Raw genomic sequence first — 12,832 nt, 5'->3', positions numbered from 1 at the left:
TAGGGTTTCAGCAGATTGCAAAATTTCCCTTAAATCTCAGCAATCAGTGCTCTCAATGTGTACTGGAATTCGTTTAACATAATTCCCAAGGGCACCAAGAATTGGTTAAAAGAAGATTCCACAGTAATTATTAACAATCAGACCAGGAATAGAAATACAGGTGGAACTCTTTGCTGACCTACAAACTTCATTGGCTGAATCAATTTTTTTTTAAGTTAACAAAAACTAATTCACCTAAATTTTTTCCAGTAAAAAGAAATTCATTTAGGAATAATGTCCTTCTTACCCAAACTCTTTTCTGAATTTGTACATCAGTTCCATGTGTTACCGGAAGAATGCACGTATTCTTATGTATCTTATGTATCTTATTCTTATGTATCTTATGTATCTTCCAATTATAGTTGTTATCAAAAGAGAATCATATTTATATCTAACCAAAATTTACTCTTTTTTAACTTCATATTCATGGGGTAATGGGAAAATGTGGTATGTGTGGTAAATTTCAACTTCAGACCATCAAGTCTACACCTTACTACTTGTGAGTGGAAATCAAAAGGATCAGTGAAGAGAAAGAGAGAGGGAGAGAGAGAAACAGAGAGAGAGGCCAGTCACTTGTCCCTACATCATTAAACAAAACTTTTTATTTACTAATCAACAAAGCATAATATTATTCAAGCTTAAAAGTAATCAAAGTTTATCTATAATCCTGAAAATTTTAGAATCCCCTGAGTTTCACTTTTGAATCATTTGTCATGGATATTTTTTCCAAAATGTGTTATTTTCTTTTTCCCTTTTCTTTCCCCTAATTTTAAGATCCTCCTTCTTGATATGCTGCATTGGTTTCTCAGACTCCTTCAGTAATTAAGAACAAGCAAGACTAGTCGTTTATGTTTCAAACTTACTGATCCTTTCTTCTCACAAAAAATTACCTGTCATACAAAGCAGGAAAGAATAACCAATGGAAAAAGTCTCTTCAACAAATGGTGTTGGGAAAATTGGACAGCCACATGTGGAAGAATGAAACTCGACCATTCTCTTACACCATACACTAAAATAAACTCAAAATGGATGAAAGATCTAAATATAAGACAAGAATCCATCAAAATCCTAGAGGAGAACACAGGCAACAGCCTTTTTGAACTGGCCACAGCAACTTCTTGCAAGACACATTTATGAAGGCAAGTTCCCTTGGGACTTCATCAAGACAAAAAGCTTCTGTATAATAAGCAGTCAAAAAAACTCAAAGACAACCTACAGAATGGGAGAAGATATTTGCAAATGACATATCAGATAAAGGGCTAGTGTCCAAGATCTATAAAGAACTTATCAAACTCAACACCCAAGTAACAAACAATCCAGTCAAGAAATGGGCATAAGTGGGACGCTTGGGTGGCTCAGTGGTTTAGCGCCTGCCTTCAGCTCAGGTTGTGATCCTAGAGTCCTGGGATCGAGTCCCACATCAGGCTCCCTGCATGAGCCCGCTTCTCCCTCTGCCTATGCCTCTGCCTCTCTCTCTCTCTCTCTCTCTCTCTCTCTCTCTTTGTGTGTCTCTTATGAATAAATAAAATCTTTAAAAAAAAAGAAATTAAAAAAAAAGAAAAGAAAGGGCAGAAGACATGAACAGACATTTCTCCAAAGAAGACATACACATGGCCAAGAAGCACATGAAAAAATGCTCCACATCACTTGCCATATATATATATACCATATATATGGGTGTAAAGTGGTATCTCATTGTGGCTTTGATTTGTATTTTCACTATATATATGTGGTATATATGGTATATATGTGAATTACTGACCTCTACCTCTGAAATTAATCACATACTATAAGTTAATTAATTGAATTTAAGTAAAATAAGTTTTTTTAAATTACCTGTCATCATCTGGTACCTCAAACTCCTACTTTTTCACTATCTACTTAATCAAATGAATAATTCTACCTTTGATATTGGTTACTGATAATGACCTACTTTTTATCTTTTTTTTCCTTTTTATCTTTTCTACATTACATAAAGTAACTATATTTAATAGTGTCTCTAATGCCTTAGTGATTGTAGGGACCCCGACAAGTTCTGTGAGAGTTTGGGGCACTGGGACACAGGAGTTTTAGTTCTGCTTGTCTATGTGACGTGAGGCAAATGACAAGACAAACCACAATATATATATGTATATACATATACAATGGAATATTACTCAGCCATCAGGAAGGATGAATATCTACCATTTACATTGACATGGATGGAACTGGAAGGAATTATGCTGAGTGAAATAAGTCAGTGAGAGAAAGACAATTATCATATGGTTTCACTCACATGTGGGATATAAGAAATGGTGAAAGGGACCATAAGGGAAGGGGGGAAACTGAGTGCCAAAAATTAGAGAGGAAGACAAACCATGAGAGACTCCTAACTGGGGAAACAAAGGGTTGCAGAAGGAGAAGTGGCGGGGGGGATGGGGTAACTGGGTAACAGGCATTAAGGAGGGCACATGATGTAATGAGCACTGAGTGTTATATGCAATTGATGAATCACTAACCTCTACCTCTGAAATTAATCATATACTATATGTTAATTAATTGAATTTAAGTAAAATAATTTTTTTTTAAATTACCAGTCATGATCTGGTACCTCAAACTCCTACTTTTTCACTATCTACTTAATCTAGTGAATAATTCTACCTTTGATATTGGTTACTGATAATGACCTACTTTTTATCTTTTCTACATTACATAAAGTAACTATATTTAATAGTGGCTCTACTTACTACCTTAGTGATTATAGGGACCTGACAAGTTCTGTGAGAGTTTGGGGCACTGGGACACAGGTGTTTTAGTTCTGCCTTGTTTACGTGACATGGGACAAATCACGAGATTTTTTGGGAAGATCAGTATGCTCACCTAAAATGTAGAGTACTACTGATTTCACCGAAGGGTTGTCAAGCCTATGTACATAAGGACTTCCAAAACTCAGACAATTGATAATAAGTATGTAAAAACACTTAACAAAAAATAAGTGCTATAGAAAGATGTGATATTATTATTACTACTATCATTCTAGTTTGTTTAACATAACTCCTCTAAGAGATAAACTCTGTAGAAGAAAAACGTGTTAAAAATACACTTTTAGTAACTAAAAGAACTTTCCTAACAGGAAAACTTTCCTAACAGGAATCCTTTTTAAAATTTTTCTGCCACTTTAAGAAATGATGACTAGTTACGTAAAATGCTATGAGAATCTGCTAATGATGGGCTGGTGGTACTGACTAATGAATAAAATAAATAAAAGATTTACAAAGAAAAAAAAGGTCAGTAAGATATTGAACATTAAATGTGCTTCTTATCTTTTCATCTTCCCATTATGCAAATATATGTACACATATACTTTTAAAACAAAATAGAATTATGAAGATTAAAAATGCTATAGAAATTGTGAAATTGGGATCCCTGGGTGGCGCAGCGGTTTGGCGCCTGCCTTTGGCCCAGCACGCAATCCTGGAGACCCGGGATCGAGTCCCACGTCGGGCTCCCGGTGCATGGAGCCTGCTTCTCCCTCTGCCTGTGTCTCTGCCTCATTCTCTCTCTCTCTCTGTGACTATCACAAATAAATAAAAATTAAAAAAAAATTGTGAAATTAAAAAAATAATATTAAAGTTTTTAAAGATTTTATTTATTCATTCATGAGAGACACAGAGAGAGGCAGAGACATAAGCAGAGAGAGATCCAGGCTTTCTCCAGGGAGCCTGATGCAGAACTCGATCCCAGGACCCTAGGATCTCGACCTGAGCCAAAAGCAGAGACTGAGTGGTTGAGACACTCAACCACTGAGCCACCTAGGCATCCCTTAATATTAAATCTTTATGAATCACTGATCTAAAAAATTTTGTGTACTATATTTATGAACTAAAGGTCATTAATCAATATCTGCTGCTTTGAATTTTCTTCCTAATATTTTCTTTTTTTGGTTCATTTCTAATAAATAGATGCCTCTGACAAATCTAGCTTTAATCTTCATAACATGTACCTATGCTAAGAAACATTCCAGAATGCAGGAAAGGAGGAAAGGGAAATTTCAAAAAAATGACTTGTTTATTTGAGGGAGGATAAAAATGTAAATCTAAATGTTGCCTTTACCTCATTCAAATATTCACAAAATATTCACAAAATATTTTAAACACGAGTTAAGCCACTGGGGAAAACAGTTTTCAAGAGTCTGTTACCTACTTATTAATATCCAATACCCAACATGGAAAGTTAGCAAATAAGACAGCATGTGTTGAAACTACTCTAGATGGATTTCAACATTTGTGGCATGTTGTATATTTTTACAGGATGTGACTCAAAATTTGCTTTGAAGTATTTTGCATTTCTTACGGTAATAAAGAAAAAAGTTCTGTTTTCTTCCAATTCTCCATTAATATTTAGATAAAGCCACAATTTTCTCTTTGATTTACCAAAAATACAATCCTAAAAACATTATTTAGGGAATTTGCATCTAAAATACCATCTTTTTTTAATCCATGTTTTCTTCATATTAAAAGCAGCCATTGTGTAGAAAGTATGTTCAGGGTCCTGATATTCATTTATTTCTCCATGTATTGTTTATATTCTGTAGGCTTCCAAAAAAGAATTAAATAGTTATTTTGACATTAAATAGAATCGCAGAATTTTTAAGAATCCAAAATCTAATGAATGATAAGTGAAAACAAGTAAAATTGGCTTAGAACAAATTTTTGCATTAGGAAAGCACTATATGAGCACTGAGAAAAGAAAGCAAAAATCTCTCACAGTTTGAAATCACTGAGTTTTCTTTCCCCCTTTGGGTTATTAGATATTATTGAGCAAGCCATATAGTGTGGGCAGGATTCATCTTGATTTTAGAAAGTGATTAGCAAAAGAATCTAGCAGTATCCTTTTACATACAAGGGAGATACACAGACTTTGGTAAAATTCACAGAGGAATTAAAAAAAATGTTTGCAAAAAGTAATGAATGAAACATTTCACAACCTGAATGATAACATGCTTTTATCATCATGAGATTATCAAAACATACTGAATTTTATAAATGTCAGAAATTTCCTTTTATATTTATATTCCTGGGAATCTTTTATTCCCAGATTATAATCCAAAGATAATATTTGATCAAGTGCATACCCCATGATACTCTCTGATGTGGGAGTGTTATCCGGAACCCTGGGTTTGGTTGCGGCAGAACCCACACTTTACAGGGGACTTGGCAAACAAGAATATGCTCAGAGAAAGTATCAGAGGTACTGAAATCTTTGAAAACTACACAATGTAAGAATTTGTTGAAAGAACAGATTGTGTTTGGGCTGAAAAAAGTCTCAGATGAGAGATGCTAAGAGCTTTTAAGACCTGAAGATCACTTAGGAGGGAGAGATGCCTCAGAAGAAACAAATCCTAACACCTAGATCTCAGACTCATGCCTCCAGAACCGTGAGAAATAAATTTCTGTTGTTTAGCCACCCAGGCTGTGTGCTTTGTTACAGCAGCCCTAGCATGTTAATACAGAGAATATCGTAGTATATAAACCCAGTTTAAATATTAAATTTAGGATGATGCAAGATGGTATAGTCATTTTTATAGCAACTCAAAATCTTTTATAAATTTTACACTTAGAATTTATGTAGATTATATTTTTTCTGTGTTTATTCTTTTAACATTAAATTTCATTGAAAATCTTAGACTTAATGGTTTTTTTTCTCAATATACTCTATTGAAAAGGTCTAGTTTAACAAAAATTTCACAAGGACTTCACAACCAAGCTTAAGTTATACGTAGACTTTCAGGATATTCAAATCATTTCATTTTTATCAAGATGTGTATAGTTAATGAAGTTGAGGATGGCAGCTCATAATCTTTTAGAATATTCATGTGCATAAGTCAGCAGGTAATAATAGCAGAACTTAGCTTTTTCCAACTCATTCAAATTTTCTTCCCCAATTGCTGAAAGTGCTTAGTGCAGCCTTGCTGTTTACCTGTAATCAAGCTGGCTACCTACTGATACAAGCACTCAGCATGACCTTATGGGATATGTTGGATGCACATTGGAAAAGATTTTTTATTTAAAGAATATTATTTTCCTACTCCTTTTAAATTTTCCTATCGGTAATATACACTGGTTTTAGGAACTAAGAAAAAAGTAAGTAAACGAATGTACTTACAGGTCCTGTTAATCTGGAGGCTTTCTCAAATTCTTCACCTTCTTCCATTAGTGCTTCTTCAGTCCCGGGTAAAGAATCTATTTTTACAAAAAGAATGAATATGTTGTTGTCACATATTGCTTACTAACTCTGTGATACGTAAACCTATTATGAGAAGTTTAGGAAAGTGACTGAACTGGTTTTTGAAAAATCATAGTGTTTGTGAGTTAAACAGTAGAATGTTTGTTTAATTTAAAGACAAAATACGAAAATGTTAACTATTTCTAACTGAGAAGGGCATGATGAAATAAAAAATGTGTGACCACTGTAGTTATATTAGTCAGAGCAAGCTTGTTTTTGGCATATGATTTAGCTAACTTTGGAAATTTTATTTAATGTCCATTTTCTGGCTTATGATTTTATATACTATTTACTGTCTTTTTTTCTCTTTTTCTTTCCTTCTTTTCTCCTTTCCTTCTTTCCTTTCTTTCTTTCTTGCTTGCCTTCCTTCCTTCCTTCCCTCTCTCCCTCCCTCCCTCCCTCCTTTCCACTTTCCCTCTTCCTTCCTTCCTTCCTTCCTTCCTTCCTTCCTTCCTTCCTTCCTTCCTTCCTTCCTTCTTCCTTCCTTCTTTTTGGCTACACAATTTAAGCACCAATTTGTTTTCTCTCTATTAAATCTATTAAATGGGATGACAAATTATAAAAAATTTGGAAAAGGGCGCATACCATGAAATGGTGGTGGGTTTTCCATTTTAAGTATCAAGTGAGAAGTTGTAATTAATTGGCTTGACTAGATTTGAGAGGTGGGTGAGTCTTGGCTTTCTAATATATGAATAAAATGATGGCAACCTTTTCCATATATCTGCTGAGTTAATTATAACAACAAGGATTTCTAAGGGTTATAAATAATTCAGCAATATGGACAGATATATGGAGCATTAGAAAAAGTCTGTGTTTTAATAACCTTCTATTCAAATTTCAAAAATCAGTTAAGAGGAAAGTATTTTAAATGACTGGAAACTTTTAAAATTGATTTTCTTATATTTGTTTGAAAGAAGCCATATGAGTCCCTCAAGAAGACTTTCCTTCAGATTCACACACATATGGAGGCAGATTTTTTTTCCACTGTGTAAAATGTGCACTCTGGGAAGAAAATCAAAGCATTAAATCCTTCAAATGCTTAATGGTCACCTAATACCAGAGAGACAGTGGAAAGCTTAGTGCAAATCCATAATCATAGCTTTTGAACCATGGAGCTCTGCCTCTAATAATTCAGAGTTTTACATTCAAGAAGAAAAATTACTAAATCCCAGGGCACATATTTTATCTAGAATACAGAATTCTACTTTGGGAGAATGACATACTTTCTCAAGCTGTAGGTATATTTTAAAAGTTACCTAGCATCCTTCCAAACAGAACAATTACATCAAAAAGAAGCAAATTTTTGTTGATAAAATAATAAATCGGGATACATGAATTTATAGCAAATTCAAAAATATTAATCCATTTATGAAGAATATTTGAACCCCTATCTACTAATACCCAGTTGTAAGGATGACAGTAGATTGATTCTTTAATTAGAATGTATAAACTAGCATAATTTAAGTCCTGCAAGGCTTAATTATATTTATATAACTGTAAGCAAATATTAGTGTAATTTTAGTATTCACTTCACTATTTTTTGTTTCACTTATGTATTAAAATTATTATTTAAGTAGAATATTGACTTAATAGATAATATTAATATGTTATATTCTATACTACAAAAGCAAATTACATATACAGAAGAAGAAAACCAACTCTCGTGGATTGTTGATTTTTTTAGGTTAGAAATGATGCACTATGAGTTAGTTCTCAACTTCTCAGTGACTTAATGATCTTATTTATTTTTAAAGATTTTATTTATTTATTTGAGAGAGACAGAGAGAGTACAAGCAGCAGGAGGGGCAGAGGCAGAAGACAAGCAGACTTTCCTGACTTGGGGTTCGATCCCAAGGACCAGAGCTGGTTAGATGTTTGCTTAACGAACTGAGCCACCCAGGCACCCCAATTAATTATTTTAATGAGTACTGTCATTCTGTTTGATTTTTATTTTTTATAGATTTTATTTATTTATTTGAGAGAAAGAGAGAGAGAGCGAGCATGAACAGGGGGAGGGGCAGAAGAAGAGGGAGAGAAAGAAGCAGACTACCCACTGAGCCCTGAGCAGATCTTCGGTGATGAGGGCTGAATCCCAGGACCCAGAGATCACGACCTGAGCCAAAGTCAGATGCTTAAATGACTGAGCCACCAGGCCCCCCTGTCATTTTGTTTGATTTTTTTTTTTAAGATTTTATTTATTCATGAGAGACACAGAGAGAGAGAGAGAGGCAGAGATACAGGCAGAGGGAGAAGCAGGCTCCACGCAGGGAGCCCGATGTGGGACACGATCCCTAGTCTCCAGGATCACACCCCAGGCAGATGGCGGCGCTAAACGTCTGAGCCACCCAGGGATCCCCATTTTGTTTGATTTTTAATGCAGGTATATACTCATCACTTCACTCATCCATTTTTTTGGTCATTTGTATATTCATTTAATTCGATAAATACTATATGTCATGCATTCAACTTGGTGCATGCATGGTTCAACTTGGTTCAAAACAAGTTGAGCAAGATAATTTTCTATGACTCTTTCTCTTGGAATATACTTGAACACCTTTACAGTATGAATTTTTTAAGAAAAATGAATGTTTATAAAGGGAAGGCAGTGGTAAGTTTTAATGGTTTTACATTCTGTTCTGTTCTTGTTTGGGTTGAATTTTTCCTGGTTACTGGTGCCATATCCAGAGAGATCTACAATATATAGTGAGATCCATTCAACTTAGTGTAGAAGGACAATGGTGAAGTACTGTCAGAATATTTGCGAATTCACATATCCATATTGGAAGTTGTTAAGTTGAACCTTTCTAAATAGTCCAAATCTAGTGCCAGAATATCAATCTAATTATACCAGTAGGGACAAAAGACATCATGAAAATAAAATCTTAGTATTTAATGCTTAAACATTCCATTTTTAAGTGTTCTAAGTGCATTGCTTATTAACAAGAATTGGTGTATGCATATGTGTAAGCTTATTTTGCTGTATTCCAGAGCAATTTCTTTATAAAAGTATACTTACTTATTGTACTTATATAGTATAAATGATTTTCAAAATACAAGCAATGAACTCTTTGAGCTTTTTTCAATCACATGGAGGAAATAATGAGTATCTCAATTTCTCAAATATTAGAATTTATCTTGTCTTTTCATTTTAGAGAAGAAGAAACCGAAACATAGACACGATAATTTCATCAAAGTCTAACAGTATCTGGCAGCACTGGGATGAGAAACTTAGCCAATGTGGTTGATTAGGCACGCAGGTAGGAATCTAGGAATCTGTAGAATTTATCTCAATGTTTAGCTATATCCAACTTCTTCCTCTCATTAATTTTACTTCTGCTATTTATGTCACAACAGGTTTTTTATGTAGAAAGTTACACCTATTCATAGGAATATGTATGTTTATTGAGCCAAGCTCAATGTGGATGTATAGTTGACATAAAAAGCACATCAGCACATTTGGATAATGCCAAAAATATTTAATTACTGAATCTAGTGCTCTATCTTAAGTGGAAAAGAGTGTACTGAATCAGAAACTTATATTTTGTAATTTGCTGATTAAGTTTACTAAAATTTGAATGTGAAGAATTCAGGATACAAGCAGTTCAAGAAAGGAGCTTAATGAATATTTTTCCTCCAGTGGATGCAATTAGGTATAATCAACCACATAGTAGTGATGATGCATTGTGAAATTTTCCAAAAAATTTAAACCCCTCAATACCCAATTATTATGCAAATATGATTGCTCAAAGATATATATATATATATCTTCTTGGTAGATTAATGGATTCCAGTGCTTTTGATAAAATTAAAAACCAATAATGGTCCAGTAATTAAATAATATCTGGTTTTTGTCTAGTTTTATACCAGGCATGATGCAGTACACAAGAAAACCTCAAAAAGTATATAATTCAGTTGAGCGAGATCAACACACAAGAAGTAATTGAAACACTATTGGAAGAAAAGGAAAAAGAAGACATGGATGTGGGCTGGACAGGAGGAGACTTGAGATGACCTTAGAACATAGGCTATAGATAGGCAGAGGGGAGGAGAAAGAATTTATCATGAATCATGGAGGAGAAAGGATTTATTATGAATCATGGAAGAAGGGCTTAAGTAAAGGTACACATGCAAGGCTATCAATGAAGAGAAGCTAGGCTGACTCCAAACCTAGGGTGTCAAGGAATGGTTGACCTGGGTCCTCCATGTTGCTAGTGCCATATTGTTTAACTTTCATTGTCAATGTTAAAGGTCTACCATGAGAGTGCTGTCATCTCATCAGTACTGCAAGAGATTTGAGTATAAAGAAACTATTATCATTTCTTGTGTCATGCTACACTGGCATTGGTTTACATTCCCACAACATTTCTTTGTTTTAAGATTTTATTTATTTGAAAGAGAGAGAGAGCACATGAAGGAGAGGAGGGGCAGAGGGAGATAGAGAAGCAGACTACCCACTTAACAGGGAGGTTGATGCTGGGCTTGATCCCCTGAAATCATTACCTGAACAGAGGGCAGACACTTAACCAACTGAGCTACCCAGATGCCTCAACATTTAGTTTTTTAATGTTTAATGTTGTTAACATTTGACATGTAAAAAAAGTATATATATTTGGCTTTTGAACAATATGAGTTTTTTTTAGCTTCATGGGTCCTCTTATACATGGATTTCTTTCAATAAATACAGTGCAGTACTATAAATGTCTTTTCTTTATGATTTTCTTAATAACATTTTATTTTCTCTAACTTGCTTTATTGTAAGAATACAGTATATAATACATATAACATATAAAATATGTGTTAATCAACTGTTTATATTATTGGTAAGGCTTCTGGTCAACTGTAGGTTATTAGTAGTTAAGTTTTTGGTGAATCAAAAGTCATACTTCAATTTTCAACTGTGCAGAGGGTTGGCACCCCTAACCCTCATGTTGGTCAGAGGTCAATTGTAAAATAATATATATGTAAAGTAAAAAAAAATGTAGATAGATAGATAGATAGATAGATAGATAGATAGATAGATGATAGATAGATGATAGTAAATTTAGTTGCAAAGCATAAGGGTAAACACTCTCAACTCACCCCTCTAACTTAAGAATTAGAACATTTCCTTCCTATATATACCTGGGAGCACCTTCCTTATCCCATCTCCTTGCTTCCCCTATCCTGGGGATAACCACCATTTTATTGCCTCCTTTAAATATAGTTTTATCACTTATGTATATTTTCCTAAAGAATATATTATTTAGATTTGCTAGTTTTGAGCTTAAAATGGTGTTCTATGAATTCTTTTGTTCAATCATATAATGCTTTTAAGACTCCTTCAGTGTGAGTTGTAACTTGCTCATACCAGATTGGGAGATCCACTGCTATTTTCAGATCAGTTGCTTTAAATCAGCCAAAGTGGTACTATTTACACCACAGAAAACATCAATCTCTACAAATTAGGGCTTTCTTTTTCAAAGAAGGAGTTTTTAACATTTACCAACACACCTTTGATTTCATTCATCCTATGTGTGTATCTGAAATGCATTCAGCTTTCTACAATGGGACAATTCCATAATGTATCCATTTTCCTGTCCACCAGCATATTGACAAAGGTTGTTCACTTTTCATGGTACATGAGACTTGTTTTTCCAAGATATTCACCCAGAAATGGAGTTTCTGGGCTTTAGATTAAATATTCAATATTCTTTTGAATATTCAAGATTTTAAAATAATGGAAAACTGTTTCCAGCACTGTTTATGCTCCACCTAGAGTGTATGAGTTTCCTTTCATCTCTCTGTTCACCAACACTTACTTTTGCCAGATTTCCTAATTAATACCAAACCAAAAGTTATAAAACAGCATCCTTATACTGTCTTAATTTGCTTTTCTTTGATTACTAAAGTAGTTAAGCATTTTTCATATGTCCGTTGGCCATTTGGTTTCCTCTTCTGTTAAATATCTGTTCATATCCGTTTGCTTATTTTTCTCTTGGTTTGTTGATCTTTATTAAATTGTATATTGTTTATGTATTCTAAATGTTAATCTTTAATCAGTAGCATATATATTGCAAATCTATTTTGCTATTTTGTGGTTTATTGATTCACTTATTTCTGTCATCTTTCGATGAACACGAATTTTAACACTCTATAGCTGAGTGAAATTTTTTTGTTATGATTTGGGATTTCTTTTTCACCTTCACTAATATATCTTTCTTTATCCAAATGTAAGGAAAATATTTTCCTATGGTTCCTTTTTTAATGATCCCAACTAGATGTACTGACTGTATTTAGCTAGGACATTGAGTGATGAAGTGGTGCCATATCTTAGATATCATTGTCATGGCACTACATGTACTTTTTTATTTATTCAGGAAACATTCTGAGGTGCCCTGACATGAACTTAATTCACTGGGCTTCAATTAAGGAGTTTCAATTGTGTCCTACAGAAAATGGGATAAAAGAAGCATCTTTATGTTTAGAAAGATAAACTAAAAAGAGACAGGATAGTACAAGGAGTACCTATGTACAGGCTTGTTATAGTAGG

At 33.9% G+C, this 12,832-nt stretch overlaps 1 protein-coding gene across 1 annotated transcript in view; it reads right to left on the bottom strand.

Moving 5' to 3' along the window:
* Positions 1-12,832, bottom strand: part of C29H8orf34 (chromosome 29 C8orf34 homolog) — a 387,205-nt gene that overhangs the window by 85,051 nt on the left and 289,322 nt on the right. Inside the window, 1 exon segment of the mRNA NM_001195666.1 lies at positions 6,184-6,260. Within this exon segment, the coding sequence (NP_001182595.1) occupies positions 6,184-6,260 (77 nt within the window).

The sequence above is a fragment of the Canis lupus genome, chromosome 29 (genome assembly GCF_011100685.1).
Source record: "Canis lupus familiaris isolate Mischka breed German Shepherd chromosome 29, alternate assembly UU_Cfam_GSD_1.0, whole genome shotgun sequence".
Lineage (NCBI taxonomy): Eukaryota > Metazoa > Chordata > Mammalia > Carnivora > Canidae > Canis > Canis lupus.
The sequence above is the reverse complement of the archived record's forward strand: the minus strand, read 5'-3'. Positions and strand labels throughout refer to the sequence as shown.